The sequence below is a fragment of the Bicyclus anynana genome, chromosome 20 (assembly GCF_947172395.1).
Source record: "Bicyclus anynana chromosome 20, ilBicAnyn1.1, whole genome shotgun sequence".
In the NCBI taxonomy this organism is placed as follows: domain Eukaryota; kingdom Metazoa; phylum Arthropoda; class Insecta; order Lepidoptera; family Nymphalidae; genus Bicyclus; species Bicyclus anynana.
In genome coordinates, this window is record NC_069102.1 from 10,841,077 (window position 1) to 10,867,244 (window position 26,168).

General features: G+C 34.0%; 3 protein-coding genes across 6 annotated transcripts; all 3 read right to left on the reverse strand.

Moving 5' to 3' along the window:
- Positions 1 to 1,009: 1,009 nt before the first annotated feature.
- LOC112052121 (uncharacterized) lies at positions 1,010 to 6,407 on the reverse strand. The gene is made up of 3 exons (XM_024091060.2): positions 5,082 to 6,407; positions 2,816 to 3,057; positions 1,010 to 1,447 (listed from the first exon to the last, which is right to left on the reverse strand). The coding sequence occupies exons 1-3, from the start codon at positions 5,286 to 5,288 to the stop codon at positions 1,030 to 1,032; spliced, it is 867 nt and encodes a 288-aa protein (XP_023946828.2). The 5' UTR covers positions 5,289 to 6,407; the 3' UTR covers positions 1,010 to 1,029.
- Positions 6,408 to 6,694: 287 nt separating this feature from the next.
- On the reverse strand, positions 6,695 to 11,293 carry LOC112052118 (uncharacterized). The gene is made up of 3 exons (XM_024091056.2): positions 10,948 to 11,293; positions 8,487 to 8,722; positions 6,695 to 7,160 (listed from the first exon to the last, which is right to left on the reverse strand). The coding sequence occupies exons 1-3, from the start codon at positions 11,152 to 11,154 to the stop codon at positions 6,761 to 6,763; spliced, it is 843 nt and encodes a 280-aa protein (XP_023946824.2). The 5' UTR covers positions 11,155 to 11,293; the 3' UTR covers positions 6,695 to 6,760.
- A 2,521-nt stretch (positions 11,294 to 13,814) lies between these two features.
- Positions 13,815 to 22,269, reverse strand: LOC112052115 (uncharacterized). Of its 4 annotated transcripts, XM_052887724.1 has the most exons (5): positions 22,097 to 22,256; positions 20,779 to 20,990; positions 20,278 to 20,513; positions 19,114 to 19,558; positions 17,141 to 17,352 (listed from the first exon to the last, which is right to left on the reverse strand). In XM_052887724.1, the coding sequence occupies exons 2-4, from the start codon at positions 20,983 to 20,985 to the stop codon at positions 19,159 to 19,161; spliced, it is 843 nt and encodes a 280-aa protein (XP_052743684.1). In that variant the 5' UTR covers positions 20,986 to 20,990; positions 22,097 to 22,256; the 3' UTR covers positions 17,141 to 17,352; positions 19,114 to 19,158. The 4 variants fall into 4 exon arrangements, with proteins under 4 accessions (XP_023946823.2, XP_052743685.1, XP_052743684.1 ...); XM_024091055.2 differs by lacking the exons at positions 19,114 to 19,558; positions 20,278 to 20,513; positions 20,779 to 20,990; positions 22,097 to 22,256 and adding exons at positions 13,815 to 14,390; positions 15,688 to 15,920; positions 16,519 to 16,736 and having other exon boundaries at positions 17,119 to 17,349; XM_052887725.1 differs by lacking the exons at positions 17,141 to 17,352; positions 19,114 to 19,558 and adding an exon at positions 13,938 to 14,390 and having other exon boundaries at positions 22,097 to 22,269.
- Positions 22,270 to 26,168: the final 3,899 nt, after the last annotated feature.

The following is a 26,168-nucleotide window of genomic DNA, read 5'->3' on the forward strand; positions in this document are numbered from 1 at the left end:
TACCAGGCGACATCTCAAATCGCTCTCTCTCTTTGTATTTGAAAATCAGTCAGTACTCAGTCAATATACAAAATAATGTTTTCAAATGTCTAAAATAAGTAAGTTTATTTGGCCCTGTATGCTGAAACTTGCAGCATATTTTCAGTGTTTTTAACGGCTAACCTAAAGTCGCTCAAACCATTAATTTTTCATTACAGAAATAAGATCGACACTTTCATCGATACTTAATATTATTTTTCTCTATTGTAAAGTACCAATTTGGTACTTCATAAAATTACGATCTAGCCTACTTATGTGACTAATTAGTAATACTTAGTAAGTTAGTTTATTTAGTCGTGTATACTGAAAGTTGTAGCATACTTTCAGTTAACCGTTTTTAACGGATAACCTAGTCGCTCAAACCATTCATTGTTCATCAGAAATAAGATCGGCACTTTCATCACACACATCACACTAATCACATCACACTAATATTATAAACACGAAAGTTTGTGTGTAAGTGTGTACATGTGTAAGTATGTTTTTTCCTCTTTTACGCTGCGGCTACTGAAGCGATTTGGCTGAAATTTGGAATGGAAATAGATTTTACTTTGGATTAACACATAGACTACTTTTCATCTCGGAAAAATTTATGGTTCCCGCGGGATTTGTGAAAAACTGAATTCCACGCGGACGAAGTCGCGGGTGTCTGCTAGTAGTCTTTAAAAACTCCTGTAATGCGCCTCAAACCCTCGATGCGCCTGTTCCTAAATTAACACTTGCTCGGTTTTTTCAATAAAAACCGATGTCATATTGACGACAATAAGGGGTAACGATAAAATGTAAAATCTTGAATGTTTCATGTTCGAACCAGCCGTTGCAAAAGATTAGCCCCGACAAACGGACAGACAGACAAATATTCTTCTTTGGGTTTTAGTGTCGTGTAAATTGAATTGAATAAAGCACTTAAAAACATAGTTATTTTGAAACCAAACACTTTTTGAAATCACACTTTTATTTATATGTATTGATGTATAATTTGAGTTTAACTCAATTAGTCTTAATATCTCTGTTAATAACAACAGCAGTTAAAAACCAGTCAGTTTTAAGTAGATTCTCAAAACCAAGCTTCTTATACAATTTTCCCGCATTTGTATTGTATGTCCCACAGTGGGCGACAGTATATTTTTTATCTTTCAACTGTATATTTGATATTAGTTTCAGAACCAATTCACCATATCCTTTCCTTCGATGGTTTTTCAGCGTGTACAAATGACCCAGATCTCCAGTTTCCTTGATGAAGACCCACGATACCAATTCTTTTTCGTTGTAGAGTCCGTAACCTAAGTTTGATTTGATTAGCAGCTCGTAGTACCATTCTGAACCAGGATATCTATGTGGCCAATTGTCATTTATCAATTTTAAAGAATCCATTGAAATGTGCTTGAAGGTTAGATTGGGTGGTAATCTGAAAAGGATTGGAAACAACTTTATGTTAGAAATAAATAATAATAATTGTGGACTATATCCTTCGTCTTAACCCAGGTATGATTAAGTGTTTGGACCGTGGTAGATTTGGAATATAGCCGGTTTTTTGTGTCCAGACCCTCAGCTATCCAAGTATAAAGCGAATTATTTTATGATTTCCTCAGCATAATATCTATAACATCTAAATCTATACTTATAATAAAACTGGTCGAATTCTATACATTTATTCGCAATTTGATATTTTACTTATACCATTCGTAACACCAAACGTTACCGTGGCATAACGGACGCCAGCGCCATCTAGAATCTATACTTATAATACAAATTCTGTACATTTTGTACATTCTATACATTTTTCGTCTGTCTGTCCGTGTTTCTTTTTGTTATACGCTGAAACTACTGAATGAATTCAAATGAAACTTGGCACAGTTCAAGACCATAATACGGAGAAGGATACCTTTTAATTGCAAAAATAAATAGGGATTGAAAGTTTGTATGGAAAGTCCTTAATTTTTAGAGTTACAGTTTTAAAAATTTAAAATGGGATTATAAAATTTATAAAATTCAAACTTTAAAGTGGTGAAATAGGGCTTGAAAGTTTATTTTGATTTCCACGCGGACGAAATCGCGGGCGTCCGCTAGTGAGAATAAAAATAAGTTAATTATGAAGGCTGAAAGTCTCTCAGCGGACGATGGATCGAGCTATGCTTAGAAGAACCAAAGTTATGACATAGCTTAGCGAGTCGCGAAGTTGAAGTGGCAATCCTCCTAGGTGGATCGAAAACATCAAGCAGGTTGCAGGGTGCCGCTGGATGATGGCGGCTCGAGACAGTGGTGTTTGCAAGAGGCAAAATGTCCAGCTGTGGACGTCTGTCGGCTGTTAATGATGATGGTGATGATGATGATGATGGCGATGCTAATAATGATGATGACGATGATGATGAATATGAGAGTTCATATCCCCAGTCGTCAATCACTTAGCTTCGTGGCAACCCTTCAAAAATCACTGTTAAAGATCAAAGTTTAAGGGTCATCACCAACAACAACAAGTAACAAGTAACAAGTTTTACAACATTCAAATTTTGTCTTTCTCATTTGACATAAAGCAAGAAAATGGCAAGAGCTTAGACCCGACACGTATCAGAAGGTTGTGAAAGTGTCCTCCGATTAGATAGCGATAAGCGTTATGGCATGATGTTGTGCAGTAACTGAAATGGTTGTAGATTTTTATCCTACTCCTAACAAATTAGACCACTGCATCATCATTTACCATCAGGTGAGATTGTGATCAAGAGCCGACTTGTATATAATAAAAAAAAACAATATATGCGTACATAAAACGGATTACCTGACATCATACAGAGGTACTTCTTTATCTAAAACAAACGTATCCGCCTCGATTATGTCCTCCATAGTCAATGTGAGATTCTTCGCCGTATAAACTCTATTCACACAATCCATTACGTGTTTGGGCATTGTAGGAATTTGATTGCATTTACTCCAGTCTATGATTTTAGTAGTTTTTAAGGCTTCTTCTAGATGGTTGGTATCATCATTTGGACATTGGATTAGGACATCGTAGAATGTATTCTGTTGGAATTAAAGTAGTAAATAATACGATATTTGCCTAGGTAGTTATCTTATCTTGGACTTCATCTTATATTTAAAAAATGTTAATTAGACTCATAAAAGTAAAAATATCATTATGAGGTTTTTGTATTTGACTTGCTTGATATAGACTTGATAAATCCTGAACATCAGGATTTTAGTCAAGAATTGTCAAATTAATAGTTGTTTTTTTAACTAAGCTAAAATAGTGTTTCGTCATAAATAGTTTCAAGAGTAAGGTTTCTAAAATGCTTTTGGATAAATGTTTCTATAACTTAAATGAGTATTTAAATTACAAATTTTAACGATATTCTTTTTTTTTTTTTTTTTTTTGACGTATGATAAATATTTTGACATAATTTTAATTGACATGTGTGTTTGACATAATTTTAATTGACATTTTAACATTTCACTGGTAATAATTACTTGACTTTGCACTAAATTTAACAAGGTTTAATAATTTTGACAGTATATATTATGACTATTATTTTATTTTATCTGTCACAGTAGTTTTGAGTTACATTTGTCATAATCATTGAATCTTAAAATGTTAAATTGTATAAGCTATTACATTTTTTTATTTGTTTGCTTTTAAATTAGGATTATACATAGTCTATTTAAATTTTTCATACACCAAATTATTATGGTAGAGAGTATCAGGGTCTTATTATATTTAAGTAATCTTTGTAAACATGCTTTCTGATGAATAAATAAATTATTATTATTATTATTATTATATAACTACACATCGTACACCTCTCCAATTTGAGTTTGATATCTTGATAAAATTAAGGACTTTAGATGACCTTGACTGACCTTCAAAAATTCAATAAGCAACCTGTAACTATTATTTTATAGTCAAACTAGCTGACGCCCCGCGGTTGCACCCGCGTAGTTCAAGTTCCCGTAAAATACGGGGATAATATATAGCCTATAGCTTTCCTCGATAAATGGGCTATCTAACGCTCTAAGAATTTTTCAAATCGGAACAATAGTTCTTGAGATTAGCGCGTTCAAACAAACAAACTCTTCAGCTATATTAGTTGTATTAGTAGTATTGAAACTCGAATAACTATTGTGTTTACGAATAAAGTGATATAAATTGGCCTCGAATGTTATCGTCAATGTAAGACAAAAAATATTGTAATTAGTAAATATGATTGTGTAGTGGTAAAGTTCCACTAGACTCTACCTAAAACTAAACAAGTCCAAAAACTGAGTCTCTATAACATTTTTGTCACAATTTTCTACTTCATTATCATTAACAACCTTTGACTATTTATACTATGGACCTGTTTCGCACCCAAATACACCAACTAAAAACTCTGTAGTTTTTTAGGGGGACGAGGTAAACTCACACTCCGAAAATATTTAACACCATTAAATATATTCTGTGTCCATACACTACACACAACTATAAATTTCACTAGCAATACACATACGCGTAATTTTTACACAGACTAATCAATACATCGCTTAGGCTAACCACAGAATATATACATAGATCGATTGATAGATTTTTTGTTGTTCCGCCAAAATAATCGATTCTTTTTAAAGAATTGTTTTTATCTCAAATTTGATAAAATCAAGGTAGAATACCTACTTACAAATGAAACGTTACTCCATCTTTTACTAAAATACAAGTTTTTGGCCGTTTTTATGCCGTTCAACTACACAAACGGGCATTTTTAGGAAGCTCTTTACACGACGAAAACGATTACAACAATGAAACATCGATTCTGTAGCAACAGTTTTTATAAACGCGTTAGATCATTGATTTTTGATCTGTGCCAGAGGGTAACGGTTAGCGAGGCAGGTCCTGTTATTAATGGTCGAAGTTGACAACCCATATTACCTATTCGGCTCATTGTTGTAGTCTCCTCTCTGAATGAGAGGGTTTAGACTTATAGTCCACTATGCTAGCCCAATGCGGATTGGTTTACGACTTCAAGAACATATCATTACAATTTGATGACTGACTAAAAATTATTAAACACCTGCCTTACCTTTACATTAAGTGCAACTATCCCATTGTTTATATCTCCAAAGGGGCAATACAATTTGAAGCCGTAATCAATCCCAGACTTCAAAAGGAACTCTTGACTTTCCAACAAAAGATAGCCCAGTATACCCCTCGGCCAATCTGATTTAAACACTGATTTTATGTCACTCCATCTATCAATAGGCATGGTCACTAAAGTATCTACTGACATTGTCGCTAGTAGCTAATTATAATTTTACGTGCGACCAAGTCATCGTAATACTTTTTAATGATTGCAATAACTATTTTATTTGACGATACCAAAGTGTAGGTACCTACTCGCTGCGCCAGATAAGCAGACGGTGTCTGAAGTATTTTTATATTTCTTATCATACGTCATCAACCCATATTCGGCTCACTGCTGAGCTCGAGTCTCCTCTCAGAATGAGAGGGGTTAGGCCAGTAGTCCACCACGCTGGCCCAATGCGGATTGGCAGACTTCACACACGCAGAGAGTTAAGATAATTCTCTGGCATGCAGGTTTCCTCACGATGTTTTCCTTCACCGATTGAGACACGTGATATTTAATTTCTTAAAATGCACACAACTGAAAAGTTGGAGGTGCATGCCCCGGACCGGATTCGAACCCACACCCTCCGGAATCGGAGGCAGAGGTCATATCCACTGGGCTATCACAGCTCTGTTTCTTATCATATCCTACTAATATTATAAACGCAAAAGTTTGTATGGATGTTTGGATGTTTGTTACTCTTTAACGCCGCTAATACTGAAGCGATTTGGCTGAAATTTTGAATGGAAATAGAATACTTTTTATCCCGAAAAAATCCATGGTTTCCCGAGATGTGTGATTTTGATGATATAAATGTTTGTTACTTTTTCACGCCTCGACTACATAACCGAATTAGCTGAAATTTGGTAGTGAGATATATTATAGCTTGGATTAACACATAGGCTACTTTTTATACCGAAAAAATCCATGGTACCCGAGGAATTAGTGAAAAACGTCCGCTGGTTAAAACATAAATGTGAAAATGTCAAATTCAATAAGTATCACAAATGTGTGTCTTTATCGATTATGCCAACTTAGAATACATGGTTCGTGTATCTTGTCGCTTTGTCAGCCGTTCTCTCTAATTTGGTTGACGCTCTTCCGCGCGTCTCAATTATAAAGATGAAAGATTTGAGTGTCTTTTTTGTTACTTTACATTAAATAGACTTTAAAACTACTGGACCAATTTGAAAAATTCTTTCAGATTTAGATACCTTTTTTATCGAGGAAGGCTATAGGCTAACCTGTATATATTATCCCTGTATTTCTACGGGAACGGGAACCACGTTAGCTAGTAATTTAATATTGTTATTATTTATTTTTTGTCCTATAAAAAACTGGCATTGTACGTTTTATTAATTAGACTAGGATGTCTTTATTCTACGACAGACATCATATTATAGCTTGGCAAGTTCGTTCGTAACACACCCGATGGTCCGCTAGGGCCGGGAGGGGAGTAGCGCTGCCCCGCGCACGACTTCACACCCGCATATCATGGGAGTATCATCAACGAGCTTGTCAAGCTATACTCAATAATTCAGTCATGAAACAATTAAAAACAAAAACAATTTTTTTTTTAATAAATACTTTAATATATCACAGACACAACATTCATTCAGTCGAGAACAATGAAATCACTCGATGTTATAATGTTTGTTACACCAATACAGTTCATGAAACAATTGAAATCCCAGTTTCATGTACATATTGGCGGCAACTGAGTTACCTTCTGTACAAAAGGCAACTGTGTATTTTTTATCCTTCAAAAGTACATTCGATATTAGTTTCAAAACCAATTCGCCGTAACCTTTCCGTCTGTGTTTCTCCATTGTATATAAATGACCCAAGGCGCCCATTTCTTTGATGTACACCCACGATATTAGTTCGTTTCCATTATATAGCCCATAACCCAATTTGGCTTTGGTCAATAGTTCGTAGTACCATTGCGAACCGGGGTATTTGTGTGGCCAACATTCATTGATTGCTTCCACTGCGTCCAGAGTTAAAAGGTCGAAGGAAAATCCTGGGGGTAATCTAAAACAATAACCTTAATAAATAAAAGAGAAATGTCAAGGCGTATTTACATTTGTCTGACGTGTCGTGTTGTGACGGAATAGAATTGGTTTCATACATTTTGTATGCGTCGCATCAGAAGCCATCATGACATGTCACAACACGTAAGTGTAAACGTTACCATACAAAATATATGATACCGATTCTGTTCTAACGCGTCACGACACGACACGTCAGAGAAATATAAATCCGGCTTCACTCATCACGATATTACAAAAACCGCTTGATATACGAAGATGAAATTTGGCAGGACGCTAGTTCGTAGTTAATAGACGTCCGCTAAAAACGGATTTTGTAAGGGCCAGGTTAAGGGTGCTTTTCCACCAGAGATGGGAGGAGGAATAAGGAGGACTAAGGGCGGATAAATTCGCGGGCGTCCACTGGTAAAGTTATTTAAAATAGTTTTAGTAAAAGTTAATGTATCTTACAGGAGACACTACTGCTGCATTCATTTACTGCAGAAAGCGTAATTGCTATGTTCCGATCAAAGGGTATAATTTTCTCCGAAATTACATACACTAGAGCCCTGTAGCCAAGTGGCACGTCAATTCCCTTTCTACGATCGCAAACGCTTCGAAATGACAAAAATGTATGGGAATGACAGATCCGATCGACAATTTGATCACGTGATCTGTCGATAGCAAATGTCATTCCTATACATTTTTGACATTTATAAACGTTTGCGGTATTGGAGAGCAATTTATAGTACCGCTTTTGATGATATTTTCGATGATACAAATACACATTTGCGGAGCTGCCGAGGTTTGAAAATGTCCCATACTAAACAAATTTCACGCTATTGTTAGACGATTCTTAGATTTGTATGGGCAGACAAACAAAATTACAAATATCTTTGACATCATCATTATCAACCCATATTCGGCTCACTGCTGAGCTCGAGTCTCCTCTCAGACTGAGAGGAGCTAGGCCAGTAGTCCACCACGCTGGCCCAATGCGGATTGGCAGACTTCACACTCGCAGTGAATTTAGACAATTCTCTGTTATGCAGGTTTGCTCACGATGTTTTCCTTCACCGTTTGAGACACGTGATATATAATTTCTTAAAATGCACACAACTAAAAAGTTAAAGGTGCATGCCCCGGGCCGGATTCAAACCCACACTCGTCTTGTCTTCTTAGTGCTTATTAAATACAGATTTTTCCAGTTTGCTCAATTTTATTACTAGTGCATACCCTGATAAACAACCTTATGCATGCCATTGCTATCACGGCTGTCATACAGAATTAATATATTTAAAAGTGGTCAAATACTCAATTAGCTATTTACCTTACGTCATAAGGAGCTGCTTCGTTGTCTAAAATAAATGTTTGTGTCATTGTTATTCCTTCTATGCTAAGATTATTTTGTGTTAATAATCTTTTAACACAATCCATAACATGACGAGGCGCGAACGGTATCTGATTGCATCTCTTCCAATCAATGATTTTTGTGGTACTCAAGGCATCTTCTAACTCTCTGGTATCGTCGGTGGGACATTGGATTATAACTTCGTAATATGTTTTCTGTAAAAAAACACACATCTTAATACATACTCAGAGGCACAATTGTCCGGCCACTTTAATATACGCGAGCATATTAAAGTGGGCGGATAATTGTGCCTCTGAGTATATAAATGCGAAATCTCGAAATCCGCTTGATGTACAACGATAAAATTTGGCAGGAGATAGTTTATAGTTAGTAGGTATCCGCTAAGAACGGATTTTGCGATAGGGCCGGATTAAGGAGGTTTAGGGGCGGACGAAGTCGCTAGTCTTTTAATATTTTTAACTATAGTTAGTCTTTCCACCTTGTATGTTTTTATAGGAGTACAGACATAATAAGAAAATGTCTGACATTCTAAAATGAAAAACCATCTAAGATTAAACACCACTTTTCAGTGAAATCTTCTTTCATTGATACTACCAAAGATTGTATACTATTAGATATGTCACTAGCACGTCAAACTGAGGCGAACAAAAGTGCGTAAAGGGTTTTTAAGATAGCATGGGTACGGTGACAGTCACCTGTATGACGTTTAAAAACGTAGGTAGGTACTATTATTGTGAATCGCAGAAAACTTTCAAGAGTGAAACGAATTGCTACTGTACTGTACCCATGCTATTTGAAAATTTGAAAAACACTTAAATTGTCTTCATTTAATTTAGTCGCATAGTATACTACGGAAGTTATTTAAACAAGTACTACCTAAATATTGTCTACAATGTCTAGTTGGATGTTCAGGAAGTGTAAAAACTATAAAGATATAAATATAAAATGAATGTAAACGCAAAATTGTGCATGTGACGCTTGGCTCGCTCAGTGGATTAGCTGAATTCGGATCACTTTTTGCGGTGATTTTGCAGGCACTTAACATATCTAGTAATACAAAATCTTAGTCAAACTTGAGACCCTTCAGTCCGAAACATTGCGATACTTTATGGTGGAAAAATAGGAATTACAGTAGTACTGCCTCAAACGAGTTCAGCCCCCCTAGCCAAGAAGTACGTCGACTCTCTTTCTACGATCGCTAACGCTTCGAAAACTAGAAAAATGAATGGGAATGACAGATCTTGATCACGTGACCTGTCGATAGCAAATGTCATTCCCATACGTCTTTCTAGTTTTCGAAGCGTCAGCGATTGTAGAAAGAGAATCGACGTGCCACTTGGCTAGGGGGCTGTTTTGAACAGCTCTACTACTATGTCTATTTGGAGGCCAAAATTTTGTCGTTAGTTATGACTAAAAGGGATTCCCACCAGCTGAATTCGTACTAAGTGGCAACAGGAAAACATGTGGTTTAATTATCTGTGAGTCATAAAACAAAACGCTTGGTATACATTGAAATGTAAATACTGTTACTGTGATAAAATTATTAAAGTAAACAATCATTTACAAAATAAGCCTAAAATTATTAAAGTAAACAATAAACTACACAATAAGCCTAGAGCTGGAGGTTTGGAATTCATCTGACATTATTATAGGTTTCGCAATAATTTAAAATTTAATTATGAGTTTCTGAGCTGGAAAGCGCAGTGTTGGTCGATTAGATGGACCGAGGATTTCAAGTGAGTTGCAGGGAGCCGCTAGATGCTGGCGGCTCGAGATCGTTGTGCTTGGAGTTCCATGCAAGGAGCTTGGAGGCCTATGTCCAGCAGTGGACGTCTATCGGCTGATAAGGAGGAGCTGGAACGATATACTTACTTTATTATGGAATTCAGTTTTTTTTTTCAAAAAAGACTACTTACTTTTATTAAAATTTTGTGTAAGAACACATACAGTAAGTTTCTCATATCTATCGAGAGTTCAAGACTAGTAAATTCACAAGTATTAAATAAAAGGTTTACCAATGAAATATTAAAAAATGTCCCATAAATAAGCCAAATAGCTCAAATAGCTTTTAAGAAATTTTAAATAATCTCTCACCAATAATACTTATAAACCTTGTTTTTATATAAGTGGTGGAAAGAAAGTTGACGTTTACGATATCACGAAGGAATGTAGCTCTAAAGACTCGTACTGACTCTTAAATCTATGCTCTAAGACATGGATAAAAGTCAGGCAGTAACTCTATGCAAGTGGAAAATATTATTTTTAGTTAAACGGCCAATTTGTCTTTAGAGAAAATATAAGTTTAAATTTCAAAGTATTTGGTTAAGACAAAGCAGCCAAACTAATTGTTTTAACGTTACGTATTCCTACAATTCACCAAAAAAAAAAATATTTTAAGTAAATAAATAAAATCACTTACTTTAATATTAAGTGCAACAATGCCATTGTTCACGTTTCCAAAAGGGCAATACACTTTGAAACCATAGTCGATGCCAGAACTCAAAATGTGTTCCTGTGTCTCCAGCACTAGGTACCCAGACACGCTTCTAGGCCAGTCAGCCTTAAACGCTGCTTTAAGATCGCTCCATCGATCAACAGGCATGTACACTAACGGATCGGTCAACATTGTCGAACGAATTGTTTTTATGTGCCGACTGCCGATCGGCTGCGGTCAATGTCGCCTTGTTACTGATAGACAGGCCTCGCTCACTGTTGCCATGAATACGAGTACACAATGCAGGAGTGTCTGTAGCGAATGGACTGCGAATTTAGCCTCTCTGTTATCTCATTATGTCATATATCTCAATAAAACGTATGTAGTCTACCGCGATACGGATACTTATTTATTTATTATTATTTATTTTAATTCTTTATTGCACACAAATAAGATACAAAAAAAGAGAACAGAAAAAAAAAAATAGAAAAGTAAGATGCGCAAAGGCGGTCTTATCGCTAAAAGCGATCTCCTCCAGACAACCTTAAATAAAATATTTAAAGAAAGGAAAGCGGATAGTGCAATTTAACATACCTATAATAATTAAACTATTAAAAATAATATACTAAATTAAACTACATATACAATTACATACTAAATATACATAAATAAAAAATATATATATATATGAGTACACCTAAATACATAATAAATATATAAATACACCTACATACATAATTATACATAATAAATAAACATAACTACTTAAATAATAATTATTATAGTATAGTAGATAAGTAGTATTTTTTAACACGATCTTTGAAGATGCTTAGAGACGCGGACTGTCTTATGTCACTCGGTAGCTCATTCCACAGGCTGACTGTTTTAACTGTAAATGATTTTTGATACTTCACTGAATGGCAGACTGTATATTGTAAACGGTTTTCATCCCTGGCCCGTAAACTGCACTCAACATTTCTACCAACAAAGTTGAATCGTTCTTTCAAGTAAGGTGGCGTTCGAGGATTATATAAAACAGAATATAAGAGCGAAAGTGCGTGTAAGTTTCTACGGGATCGGATTGGCAGCCATTGTAATTGAGCACGATACTGAGACACGTGATCAAATTTACGTAGACCAAAGATGAACCGTATACACAAGTTTTGTAGCCTTTCCAATTTATTTAGCAAAGTCTCAGACAAGTCTAAATAGCAGACATCCGCGTAATCTAAAATTGGTAACAACAAAGTATTAACTAACAAAAGTTTAGTTTTAATTGGTAAAAAGTTTTTCCATCGTCTAAGACATCCGACAGCTGAAAAAATTTTGCGACTAACTTCTGTTACTTGCGGTACCCAAGACATGTTGTTATCTATAATTAAACCTAAATTTCTGACTGTACTGCTAAAAGGTATAGTTGCACCATCAATTGAGACTGGTGGTAACGTATCAAAGGATATAGAAGAAAAGAAATAAGAAGAACCTATAATAGCCACTTGAGACTTACTTGCATTCACTTGAACCCCAAATGACCGACACCAAGCGCTAACTTTATTTAACTCAGTATTCAGAACATTTATAGAATTATGTAGATCATCCATAGGGGCAGATAAATACACTTGTAAGTCATCAGCGTACAGATGATGAGACGATGATAAGACTGAAGTAACAGAATTTATGTAGACGGAAAATAGAAGAGGAGAAAGAATACCACCTTGAGGGCATACCATATATATAATAACACGAAGATAGCCTATTATCTAAACGCACACATTGTTGACGATTATATAAATAAGTTTGAAACCAATTGACCACAAATGGAGACATACCACAAATTCTCAATAAAGTTAAAAGTAAATCAAAGTCTACGGTGTTAAATGCGTTGCTAAAATCTAAAAGTGCAATAATGGTAAGGAATTTTTTATCAATAGCTAAGCGAATATCATCGCAGACTTTAACTAAGGCTGTTGTTGTGCTATGCCCAAAACGAAAACCTGATTGAACTGGGCTTAAAATATCATGTCTGATTAAATAAAGACTAAGTTGTTCATGTACAATACGCTCAAGAACTTTAGAAAGAAAAGGTAAGATAGAAATAGGACGATAATTAGAAGGAGTTAAAGGTTTATTGATTTTAGGAATAGGAACCACATAGGCTTTACACCATGAGCAGGGAAATGTAGCAGAAGATAGCGAGAAATTTACTATATGACACAAAACTGGCAGAATACAGTCAAGCGAAGTAATTATCATTTTTCTACTCGGATACTTGTGCAAGTTGATTGCCTACTTGATTAGACATGACCGCTTTTGCTGCCCCGTATTTAGTGTGTAGGAATACACATGCATTGACTATAAAATAAATGACAATGAACACAAAACATAGAACTCTAAGTGGTTATGAATAATGCGATTTTCTGAGATAACCTAGTGTATATATATTTTTTGGGTTAACTTTTATTTTATTGTAAGCTTAACACTGTTTTTTTTTTGGATTTCCAAATTCTTTAACAAGCAGAAATATTAGACACAAGCATGTTTTATATCATACAGTCAACATAACAGTCGTTCCCGTAGGAATACGGAGATAATCTATAGCCTATAGCTTTTCTCGATAAATGGGCTATCTAACCCTGAAATAATTTTTCAAATCGGACCAGTAGAGCCGTATATTAGCGCGTTCAATCAAACAAACTCTTCAGCTTTATAATATTGATATAGATATAGATATATCCGCTTTATACTAGGAATAATTATAAAAAGAGGGTATACAGTAATAAATTTTGCATACAATGTAGATACCACCTGTAAAATAAATTTAATATGTTATAATTACAAGGTCTTTAAAACTAAACTTCTTTTTTTAATAAAATATATATTCTTTTTTACAAAACGAAAATACAGGTACCTATATTTTATAAAGATACAATACACATATTTTATTCGAATTCGATAATGCAAAAAAGATCTTAAACCAGACAAATCACAAATACGATTAGGTACCTCAGTAGCTAAATAGTAACAAAAATTAGTTCTTAATAACATATATCCACGTATCGTAACCAATTTTTCTAAAGTTCAATTTATCGAATAGTTTCTGTGCTTGCGCATTTTTTTCTAGCGTATGGGCAAGAATATCTTTTCCTCTATTTAGTTGATCGTTCACAGCATATTTCAGAATATATTCAGCATAACCCTTCTTTCTGTGTCCTTCTATACAGTATAAATGAGTCAAAGTACCTTCCCACGCAACAGTAATCCATGCTAAAGGATCATCATTTGTAGAGTATAGGACGTAAGTCAGGTGGTTTTTTAGCAATGATTCGAACATTTTGTATGAACTGTCGTTGTGAAATGTCCATGTTTTATCAATAATATGTAAATGCTCAGGTTTAAGATCAGCTACGTATGTATTTTGTGGACTGTTGCTGAAAAGAAAATTGCCAGTAATTAAGATATTGATAAAGTAATGCAAATAGAATTTATCTTGATAAAATAATAATAATTTCATCAGTGATATTTGTATGATAATAATTATATTATTACCACACAAATGACAAGGACTATAATAATATCTAGCCCTAATTCGCACGAGAATTTTTTAACGGACGTTAAAAAAGCGTTCAAAGACAACAAATGCATTGCAAAGTATGTGTTCACACGACAGCGTTTTTAAAACATGACGCTTTTTTTCGAGCAGTGTTGCATTTTTAACCGACTTTCAAAAAGGAGGAGGTTCTACAAACGGCTGTATGTATATTTTTTTTTAAACGCCCAGAATTTAAAAAAAATTAAATATTTTTTTATATTTAAAAAAAATATAAAAAAAAACGTCGTTAAATAGGCCTTCATTTAACGACGTTAAAAAAGCGTTAGGTTAAAAACCCAGTGTTGGCGCTTTTATAATATTTTTAATTTAATTCATGGTCCATTTCCAACGCCCGAAATTGAAAATACAACACAGCTCGATAAAAAAGCGTCGTGTTTTAAAAACGCTGTCGTGTGAACATATACTTGGAAACGCATTTGTTGTATTTGAACGCTTTTTTAACGTCCGTTAAAAAGCGTTCAAATATACGAAGTTAAATGAAAGTCTATATCCAGTATAACAGCAATGAACAACAAAGTTTTGATATTTTCCGAACAATGAAAAAATTAAACTAAGCAATACGAAAAACCTACCAAAATATCATTTATCTAGTATCACGCAACTCCAAAGTCAAAGTCAAAGTCAAAATTCATTTATTTCAAATAGGCTTAGTTTACAAGCTCTTTCGAAACGTCAGGTAATAATATTAAAGTTAAGATAATATTTATTCGAAATATACTATGTTATTTAAGAACAAAAAAAATACTATGTTATTTAAGAACAAAAAAAATACTATGTTATTTAAGAACAAAAAAAATACTATGTTATTTAAGAAGCCTAACGTCTTCATAATTTAAAATAACGAACAGAAGTAGGCGTTACTCTACGAAAGTTTGTTATTTTAAGTAATGAATATTTATTTTGCTACTATCCTCGGAAAAGCGACAATATAATGTAGCAACGGCATCGTGATAAGCAAAATATTCTACTTTTCACTCTGAATGCGCGAAGACTTTGATTCGACGGTATTTATTGATTATATTTGGAATTATGTTATGAGCATGTTGAGAAATTTAAATTTTAAAGGAAATTTCTTTTAGATGAATAATTAGTATATTCATTAATTTTTTTCTTACCTAATATCGAATTGCTTAGAAGTTTTATCTATAAAATATCTGTATGCTTTGTTTCCTGTGTTTCCAATCACGTTGAGTTTTTTCTCCAGATTCCGAAAACATTTCACTACAACCGGACTTGCCGAAGAAACATAAAAAACTTTCGTCCAGTCAATTACTTCAGACTCGGTTAGAGCATTTTCAATTATATCAATATTTTCTAACGGCTGTATCATTACTTCGTAAGTTACACCCTGCCAACATAAAGTTAAAATATATATTTTTTTATTTAGTACTTCATTGCGATTTCACCTGTTAAGTGACGAGACGATCCAGTCTAAGATAGAAGCGACTTGTAAGAAGTACAAGTTTATTCTAGCCATACCTCTGAGGGTTTCTATCGCATCGTACCGGAACGCTAAATCGCTTAGCGGTACGTCTTTGCCGGTAGAGTGGTAAAGCCACGGCCAATGTCTACCACCAGACCAGACCTAAGCCAATTTAGAAATTATAATACCCTTAACTGAGTCAAGTTGGGAGACGAACCCAGGACCTCTCTGTTGAGAACTACAGCACTACCAGCGCCAGAGAGGTCGTCGAAAATTACGTTTGAATGCTAATTTTAACTGACTTAAAAAAAGGAGGATGTTCTCAATTCAACGCCTATATTTCTTTTTTTTAATGTTTGCTAACTCTTTTATAAACCAATTTTTAAAACTCTTCTTCTTCCAGATTGATCTCATTACATTTTCATGAAAACCGGTTTAGTAATTTTGTAATAAACTCAAAATAACTGAAATACGTCTTTAAAGTCGGTTAATTTTTCATGTTAAAAAGATTATTTGTATTTACCATCTCATTAAAATATACAGCAACGAATCCATTGTGAATGTCACCTCCTGGAGAATATACTTTGATGTTACAATATTCAACAAGTTTGGGATATGTTATTTGAGTGTCCAGAAAACAGAATGCGACAGCGTCATCGGGCCATTTGTTGCGATACAAATCTCTGAGCTCGGGCCATTTGTTTCGTGGAATTTCTACTAACGGATCCATGTTTGTAAATGCTGTAACAGAAAATGTATATGCACATGCCGTATTTACTTTAATATTCATGATAACTGTGCCAGGAATATTACAGGCTATAGGGTTCCGTAGTCAACAAGGATCCCATAAAGTTTCGCCATGTCCGCGGTTTAGCGTAGGCTATAAATTACAACGAGAAAGCTATAATTGATTGTAGTATGAGTATGAACTTTAAAAATTACGACAGACATAAAATTAAATCATGAAAAATATTTTTTTAGGGTACCTCCCCCAAATTTAAAGTATGGATGATTTTTTTCAATCGTTTATAATATGAGACCGTTAGATAGGTCTTTAAAAATATTGTGGGTGTGGCAACACTATTTAGAAATAAATAAGGTAACAAACATAAAAAACACATACGTATCGAATTGAGAGTCTCGTCCATTTTTTTAACACGGTTTAAAACAAATTGTTGAACATAAGGTATTTTTGAACCTAATGCTGTAATTGCAAAATCATTAATATCTTGACTATAGCAAAATTTGATAAGATTAGATAATTAAAATTTTATCATTTATGTTGATCTTCATGAAAAATTATAGCGGTGTTATCGAAAAGTTACATCACTCATTATGCAAAAGCCCGCGACTGCATCTGCAAAAAAAAAAAGTATAACTTTTAATCGTTTTTTCCAATGCCATTATATTTTATTTTTAAACTTTTAGTTAATGTACGAGTACTTGAATTAAATTTAATATAAACAATATAAATTTCGTATACTAATTCGTATCGTTACTACATGGAATAAGGGTCCGAAATATATCGATACCCATTAATAAAAGTAAAAGATTTCTTACAGAACTTAATTGAAAAAACCATGTAAAATTTTAAAATTTTTAAACGTTTAAAACGCTGTCGTCAAAATGTTACTTGATGTACTACAAACGTCAAACTAATTGTTAAGTAATATTTTGTCAAACTCTTCGTTTGGTAAAGATTAACGTAATGTCATGAAACAGTTGAAATATAGACATTGAGATTGAGCTCGTATAACCAAATTGTGTTTAAAAAAGATTCAACCGACTTCAAAATCACAAAAATAAACTAAAAAACGAAAAATAACATCATGTGTGCTACCTTCTGAACTATTTGAAGACGGGGCCAAGCCAGTGGCGTATTAATTAAAGTCGTTTCTGAAAGGAAAGAATCGTCTGGAAATCTTAAACTTCTAGGTACGGCTTGAGTTAATCGCTGTGTTGGCACCGCCTTTAAAGTGATCAGAAGGTAGGACATATGATGTTATTTTTCACTTTTTAGTTTATTTTTGTGATTTTGAAGTCGGTTTAATTTGTTTGTTGAAATTTTTTTTTCCGTTTTTAGTGTGTCCTACTCGTAGCGTAGTGAATGAAAGGTTATTTTCATTTAAAAAAGTAGGAAGTATACTTTTTCAAATAATTTAGAAAACTGGTTAAAAAATTACGTAATTATGAGGTAGTAAACATTAAAAAAAAAAACATACGCGTCGAATTGAGAACCCTTTTGTTGAAATCACGTCACGGCTGTTCATTTTGATGTGTTATATATTTAAACAATAGTAAAATTACCCATTTCATAAAAATATAACCCAAAATTAACGATTTTTTATTTTTTTAATCTTTCAACATCCTAGGGGAAGAATCGATGCCAGAACTCAAAATGTATTCCTGTGTCTCCAATACGAGGTACCTAAAGACGCTTCTAGGTCATTCAGTCTTAAACGCTGCTTTAAGATCGCTCCATCGATCAACAGGCATGAACACTAACATATCGGTCAACATTATCGAATGAATTGTTTTTATGTGCCGACTGCCGATCGGCTGCGATAATTGTCGCCTTGTTACTGATAGAAAGGCCACGCTCACTGTTGCCATAAATACGAGTACATAGTGGACGTGGGATACTGTAGCGAATGAACTGCGAATTTGGCCTCTCTGTTATCTCATTATGTCATAGATCTCAATAAAACGTATGCAATGTGTAGTCTACCACGATACGGCTATTTAGTGTGGAGCACACAATTGCACATGCATTAGCATATTATGTTATGAGTATACACCATTTTTTGAGATTAGTGTATCTTTTATTTTATTGTTTAATGAACGAATGAATAATTGTTTATTTGTAAGCATTATTTTGTGTGCAATTTACCTTATTGTAAGGGCTCCTAAATAAAATATTAGTGCATTCTATTACCATTACAAGGACATTAAAATCAAACAAGATTTTTAAATAAAATTTTATTACTAAACGAAAATATATCTGTATCCTTTATTATAGATACATACAAATTTATGTGTTATAATATACAAGATACAAGTTTTAATTTAGTTTTGTTATTTGAATTCGATAATGTCAATCAGAAATACGAGTAGGTACCTTAGTAGCTTAGTAGCTATAGCATAGTAGCTTAGTAGTTAAATCTTACTTCTTAATAACATCTATCCACGTATCATAACCAACTCGTTCAAAGTTCAATTTATCGAATAATTTCTGTGCTTGTGCGTTTTTTTCTAACGTATAGCCAAGAATATCTTTTCCTCTATTTAGTTGATCGTTCACAGCATATTTCAGAATATATTCAGCATAACCCTTCTTCCTATGTCCTTCTATACAGTATAAATGAGTCAAAGTACCTTCCCACCCGATAGTGATCCATGCTAAAGGATCATCATTTGTAGAGTACAGGACATAAGTCAGGTGGTTTTTTAGCAATGATTCGAACATTTTGTAGGATCTGTCACTGTAAAACGTCCATGTTTTATCAATAATATGTAAATGCTCAGGTTTAAGATCAGCTACGTATGTATCTGGTGGACTGTTGCTGAAAAGAGAATTGCCAGTAATTAAGATATTGATAAAGTAAACCAAGAAGATAAGAACTGATATATAAAATGATAATTATTGATATTTGTGTGATAATAATTACTATAGTATTTTATGATATAAATGACAAGGGCTATAATAATATTTAGGCCTCATTTACACGAGGGTTAAAAAAGCGCTACGTTCAAAACCCAGCGTTGACGCTTTTATAACGTTATTAACCCTTATTTCCACGAGAGTTTTTAACGGTTGTTAAAAAAGCGTTCACACGACGGCGTTTTTAAAACACGACATTTTTTTCGAGTAGTGTTGCATTTTCAATTTTGGGCGTTGGAAATAGACCTTTATTTAACTTCATACTGAATTTGAACGCTTTTTTTATCGTCCGTTAAAAAAACTCTCGTGTGAATGAAGACTTATCTAGTATCAGGTAAAGCAACTTCAAATACTATGTGATTTATGAGGTCTAGAATCTGTATAATTTAAATCTGTAGAATCTGTACATTATTATTTGCAATGAATATTTATTTAGACAATATAATGAAGCAACGCCATCTAGATACGCCAAATTATTTACTTTTCACTCTAATGCGTGAAGATTAGACGGTATCTTTGATTATATTTTGAATAGATGTTAAGAGCACGTTGAGAAATTTAAATTTCAAAGGAAGTTTCATAAATATGAATTATTAGTTTATTCATCAAAGTTTTTCTTACCTAATGTCAAATTGCTTAGAAGTTCTATCAATAAAGTGTCTGTATGCTTTGTTTCCTCTAGTGTTTCCAATCACGTTGAGTTTTTTTTCCAGATTCCGAAAACATTCCACAACAACTGGACTTGCCGAAGAAACATAAAAAGCTTTCGTCCAGTCAATTACTTTAGACCCAGCAAGAGCTTTTTCAATTATATCAATATTGTCCAACAGCTGTATCATTACTTCGTAAGTTTCACCCTTAAATATGCCAACATTAAGTTAAAATAAAGTTTTGAATTAGTTTTTTTATTTTTTATAATTAAATTACCAGACTTCCGCGACTTCATCCGCTGGAATTCAGTTTTTCACATACCCCGCGGGAACCCAGGTTTTTTTTAGGGATAAAAAGTTCTATGTATTAATTCAGAGTAAACTCTATTTCCATTCCAAATTTCAGCCACATACAAATTTACACACAGACTTTCGCCTTTATAATATTAGTCACAGTGTGATTGTTATTTACCATTTCATTGAAATAAACAGCAACGAATCCATTGTGAATGTCACCTTCTGGAGAATATACTTTGATGTTACAATATTCAGCAAGCTTGGGATATGTTATTTGAGTGTCCAGAAAACAGAATGCAACAGCGTCATCGGGCCATTTGTTGCGATACAAATCTCTGAGCTCAGGCCATTTGTTTCGTGGAATTTCTACTAACGGATCCATGTTTGCTGTAACAGAAAAATTATACGCGTATGCCATAGTAGTAGCCGTGATAGCCCAGTGGATATGAGTAGCCGTGATAGCCCAGTGGATATGACCTCTGCCTCCGATTCCAGAGGGCGAGGGTTCGAATCCGGTCCGGGGCATACACCTCCAACTTTTCAGTTGTGTGCATTTTAAGAAATTAAATATCACGTGTCTCAATCGGTGAAGGAAAACATCGTGAGGAAACCTGCATACCAGAGAATTATCTTAATTCTCTGCGTGTATGAAGTCTGCCAATCCGCATTAGGCCAGCGTGGAGGACTAATGGCTACTAATTACCCCCTAATGATAGCTGTGCCAGAAATATTACAAGCTAAATTAATATTCAGCTAGTAGTTGGTAGCTGAATATTTTAGCCTGTGATATTTGTAATATAAGAAGTAATCAGGATTTTGTTGCTTTTGTCAATTTACTTTACAGTCTTAAAAACATCAAAAATCAATTTTGAAGAAGCAAATGCATCTCTTAAGGTGCTGATGGACTTCAGCATTCACTTGATCATTCGTGCGAATGTTACATTACAGAAAATACGGGAATACGGGAACATTTTAGCGAGCATTCTATCGGGCGTCCTGGTGAACATTCTAGTGAACATCGATGACCTACCTACCTACTTGAATAATGAAGGATTTGGCGTACAAATTTTGCACCCCTATTTTTATTTTTGCAATAAAAAAAAAGTTTATGTTTTGCTCCAAGGTCCAATTTATTTATATACAAAATTCATCTAATACGATTCAGCAGTGCATAGGTAACAGATAGAAAGACTTACTTTTAAATTGATAATAAGTATTATTATGGAATTATAGTGGAAGCAACGACTGTTTAACAAAAAATAATAACATAATTAGGTCTAAAGTTGCACAGTTTTCAAATAAACTTTAAATAGATATCTCCTAACTACGAAATTTAAAACTTTATTCTACTTATTTGAGTTTTAATTTTGTTTACTATTTTTTTTAATATACTCTGCAATGTATATTAATGTAAATAAATAAACTTAGGTATACGTTTTTCTGTCACATTAAAAACACATTAAATATAAGAAGTATACATTCAAACAACTTACCAACTCAATTACCTATATAATTATTTCCACATAATCCTAAATCTAACAATAGTTACCTACTTTACAAGTTTTATAACAAAGATGAATAAATCGCACGTAGGTATGTTAACAAGTAGGTCAAACACAGAAGATAAAAACAGCTGGGAATGTGAACTGTGGTCATTCATGGCTCAATATTTTTTTAATATTCTGCTACAGCTTCGGGTTCTAGCAAAGCCCCACCCTAAATAGCTACAGAAATAATATTACCGAATTGCAAAATAACAAACAATAATTATTAATTTTAATTGATTTTCTGCAAATCCTTTACGAGAAACTAGGATTACTACGATTTAATTTATTTTTATTTTTCAAAGATTGATCAAGACCAGAGAGAACAAAGATCGAGTAAGCATAAAATCACTAAATGTCGGTAAAACAGCAATCAAAATCTTAATTCTTAGTGTCACGTCGCCGATTTTATTGACCTAAATTCCAGCCTATGGAATTTATATAATTAATATAAAGTTCTTAGGGATACTAGTCTGTTTGTTGTATTTTTGTATAACCTAAGTCTATTTAGAATACATAATATGTAATGATAGTACACTAAATAACTACGCTTTGTAGTTTTAATTGTATTATATACAAAGCGCCATCTATGTAAGGAGATATGCACTACGAAAATGTGGTGCAAACAAATCGTCTCTGTAGAGCGAAAACAATGTTTTGAGATAGTAAGAGAATAAATAGGTTTTGAAAATTTAAATCTTCATAACTTTTTTTTGCTATTAAATATATTTGTGTACATAGCCTTAATTTAAATATACTTTATTATTATTTATTACAGTTTGTTTTATACTAGCAATATAAAACGAAAAACGTTTTATAACTATACACACCAGCACACTTGTAACAGATGTATGGGGTCTCGACGTTGAAGGGGTCCCTTGTAGAAAACACGTTGGACGAAGAACTTTTTATTTCCAACTAACTTCTGAATTACGTATTTGGAGTGGCTACGACACCGTCGTGTTCCGTACGCTCCGTCTGTATCTATATTATTGATTAATCTGTGAAGTTATATTGATTTTTCTACGAAATACAGAAAAAACAACCTTCAATTACTTAAACGTTGATTTAATACCTGGTAATTATTTTTGAATAGTTAAAATAATAAAAATTGAAATTTTTCTATAAAAAGAAAGGTTTTTCCAAAAAACTGAACTTATTTCTTTTTTATGTTTAACGATTTTTTATGTATTACTTATAACGGTCACATTAAAAAATGTATTAGGTAAAGTTGTACCTACATCCAGCTAAAACCATGTTCATTGAATAAGAATTCGAAAGATGTAATAGGTACATTAGTAGGTACATAATTTTCAAAAACTTCGTCACAATCTCTGAATCTTTTGAATCAATATTGAAAATTCTTTAACCACTAGAAAGTCACGTTATTTGTGAGTGTCACTGGCTGTATTTCATCCTGGTATTCTCACGGAAACAGGACCTACGTGAGTAAAACTGCGGGGCATCGGCTAGTTTATTTATATACGTTAAGCTTTATGTAACACTAACTTTATGGTCTCTTCGGGGTTGATACATTACGTGAAGACGTGTTCCAATTAACGAGTAACAAGCTATATGTACTGTGACCTACTTTACACTGATTTACTCGCCTAAGCACGTCGTTAAGCACAGTCTAGCCGATACTTTCTACTAAAATGTTTAGTAGGAAGTGAACAAAATATTTATTTATACTGAAATAAAACTCTATACCTACTACTATTTTATGTTAGAAGAGCCGATGGACGTTAGGGTCCCAAGGTGCTGGACTAACTACCCCGCACAGGAAGCGCAGTGTTGGTCGACCCCCCACTAGGTGGACCGAAGACATCAAGCGGGTTGCAGGGAGCCGCTGGATGTTAGCGGCTCGAGATCGTTTTGTTTGGAAGTCCATGCAAGAGGCATATGTCCATCGGCTGATAATGATGATTTTATGTTATTTAGAAGTAAAGTTGTAAAGGGTAATCTCTGGATCTACTAAACCGATTTTGAAAATTCTTTCACCGATAAACAGTCATCATATTTGTGAGTGTCAAAGGTGATATTTCAAATTTAAATTCGAACTCCGTCTTCCAATGGGTGTTTGATAGTATTTTTATGTTAATTTACATTTTTTCGTTAAAAACAGCGAAAAATTAATGCCACTTGATGTAGTTGCTTGTGTTTTTAACCGACTTCAAAAATGAGGAGTTTCTCAATTCGACGCGTATGTTTTATTTAATCTTTTCTTTAATGTTTGTTACCTCATAACTGTCATTTCTTAAACAATTTCCAATATTTTTTTATTTGTTTGAAACAGTATTGATTTCCCATTTAGTTTTTATGAACATCGGTTCAATAATTTTGTAATAAAATGAAAATAACGAAATTGCCCATACTGTAGCGCTTTCGTTCACTATGCTAGAACATCTTTTTAACAAAAAAATTTGCCGTCTTCATAATCATATGAATAAACTAAAAAGCAAAAAATAATATCGTATGTTCTACCTTTTGATAAATTTGAAGGCGCCGCCAACACAGTGATGCATTATATCAAGCCGTCTAAATCATAACAATTTTAGGATTTTCAGACGGTTCTTGCCCGTGGTTCTTTCAGGAACGGCTTTAATTAATACGCCACTGGCTTGGCACCGCCTTCAAATAGATCAGAAGGTATCACATGCGATGTTATTTTTCGCTTTTTAGTTTATTTATGTGATTTGAAGTCGGTTGATTTTTTTTGTTTAATACATTTTATTAGATTATCGTATTCGTATATTACCGGCAAAGACATACCTACCGCCAAGGGATTTACCGTACCGGTACGATGTTGTGTAGAAACCGAAAGAGGTGTGGTTTTTCATCCTCCTACTAACAAGCTCAATTTCATCTTACATTACATCATCACTGACCATCAGATGATATTATAGTCAAGGGTGAACTTGTAAAGAATTGTTTGTGTGTAAGCAGCTTTATTCTTTTTTTTTTTAATATTTCACTTTACGTAGAACACAACGCCGCCTTTTGACTCCCTGCAGGGTACATTACTAAGAGACGTGGTCCAATTAGCAAACAACGCGCCATACTCCGGCCCAGCTTACAGTGATCTTTGCATTTAAATACCCCATTATAGTACATAATTCTGCCCGAATTTATATTGCGAATTACCTCTGAATCTGTAATCTGATGTAAATATTGGACTCGTGCAATGAAATACGAGGAGATTAATCGAAATTATAAACAATACAGAGACGAAGAGGCGTAATAGCCCAGTGGATATGACCTTTGCCTTCGATTAGGAGGGCGTAGGTTCAAATCCGGTCCGGGGTATGCACCTCCAACTTTTTAGTTGTGTGCATTTGTTTAATTAAATACTTGCATACCTGAATATTTTTTTAATTCTCTGCGTGTGTGAAGTCTGTCAATCCGCATTGGGCCAGCGTGGTAGAGTTTTGACCTAACCCCTCTCATCTGAGAGGTGATTCGACCTCAGCAATGAGCCGATAATGTGTTGATAATGATGACAATGGCTGTAAAAACACCAGGTTGCGAGTATATCTCGAAACCAGGACTCGCTCAAAACTTCTTTCCCCGCGTGTTTAGGGGTCACTGTAGACTTAGGATTAGGAATCTCAAGACACTGCGTTAAAAACGAAAAAAGTTATAAACACAAAACTAAGTTACCTGGGCCTGTAACCAAGTGCATCGATTCTCATTCTACGATCGCAAACGCTTCGAAAACTAGAAAAATGTATGGGAATGACATTGGCTATCGATAGGTCAAGTGATCACGATCGGCCATTCCCATACATTATTCTAGTTTTCGAAGCGTTTGCGATCGTAGAAAAAGAATCGTGCCACTTGGCTACAGGGGCTGGGTGTACAAACATCGTTGTAGCTTTTAAGGGTTAATAATAAAATAAGGGTCAAATAGATTCGTGGAAAGCTTAACATTAGGTATTATCAAAATTCGTCTTGCATTTTGTAGGGTCGTATTGATTATGCAAATCTCTACCACACATAAACGTTTCAGCGCAGTTTCAGG

What these genes read in the sequence shown, in the direction of transcription:
- LOC112052121 (XM_024091060.2), bottom strand. Translation starts at nt 5,288, where the DNA reads ATGTCAGTAGATACTTTAGTGACCATGCCTATTGATAGATGGAGTGAC. An exon ending in TAGTTGCACTTAATGTAAAG is followed by an intron (nt 3,058 to 5,081) that starts GTAAGGCAGGTG and finishes TAATTCCAACAG; the next exon opens with AATACATTCTACGATGTCCT. An exon ending in GTACCTCTGTATGATGTCAG is followed by an intron (nt 1,448 to 2,815) that starts GTAATCCGTTTT and finishes AATCCTTTTCAG; the next exon opens with ATTACCACCCAATCTAACCT.
- LOC112052118 (XM_024091056.2), bottom strand. Translation starts at nt 11,154, where the DNA reads ATGTTGACCGATCCGTTAGTGTACATGCCTGTTGATCGATGGAGCGAT. An exon ending in TTGTTGCACTTAATATTAAA is followed by an intron (nt 8,723 to 10,947) that starts GTAAGTGATTTT and finishes GTTTTTTTACAG; the next exon opens with AAAACATATTACGAAGTTAT. An exon ending in GCAGCTCCTTATGACGTAAG is followed by an intron (nt 7,161 to 8,486) that starts GTAAATAGCTAA and finishes TTATTGTTTTAG; the next exon opens with ATTACCCCCAGGATTTTCCT.
- LOC112052115 (XM_024091055.2), bottom strand. Translation starts at nt 17,143, where the DNA reads ATGGACGAGACTCTCAATTCGATAC. An exon ending in CGAGACTCTCAATTCGATAC is followed by an intron (nt 16,737 to 17,118) that starts GTATGTGTTTTT and finishes TTTCTGTTACAG; the next exon opens with CATTTACAAACATGGATCCG. An exon ending in CTGTATATTTTAATGAGATG is followed by an intron (nt 15,921 to 16,518) that starts GTAAATACAAAT and finishes TTATGTTGGCAG; the next exon opens with GGTGTAACTTACGAAGTAAT.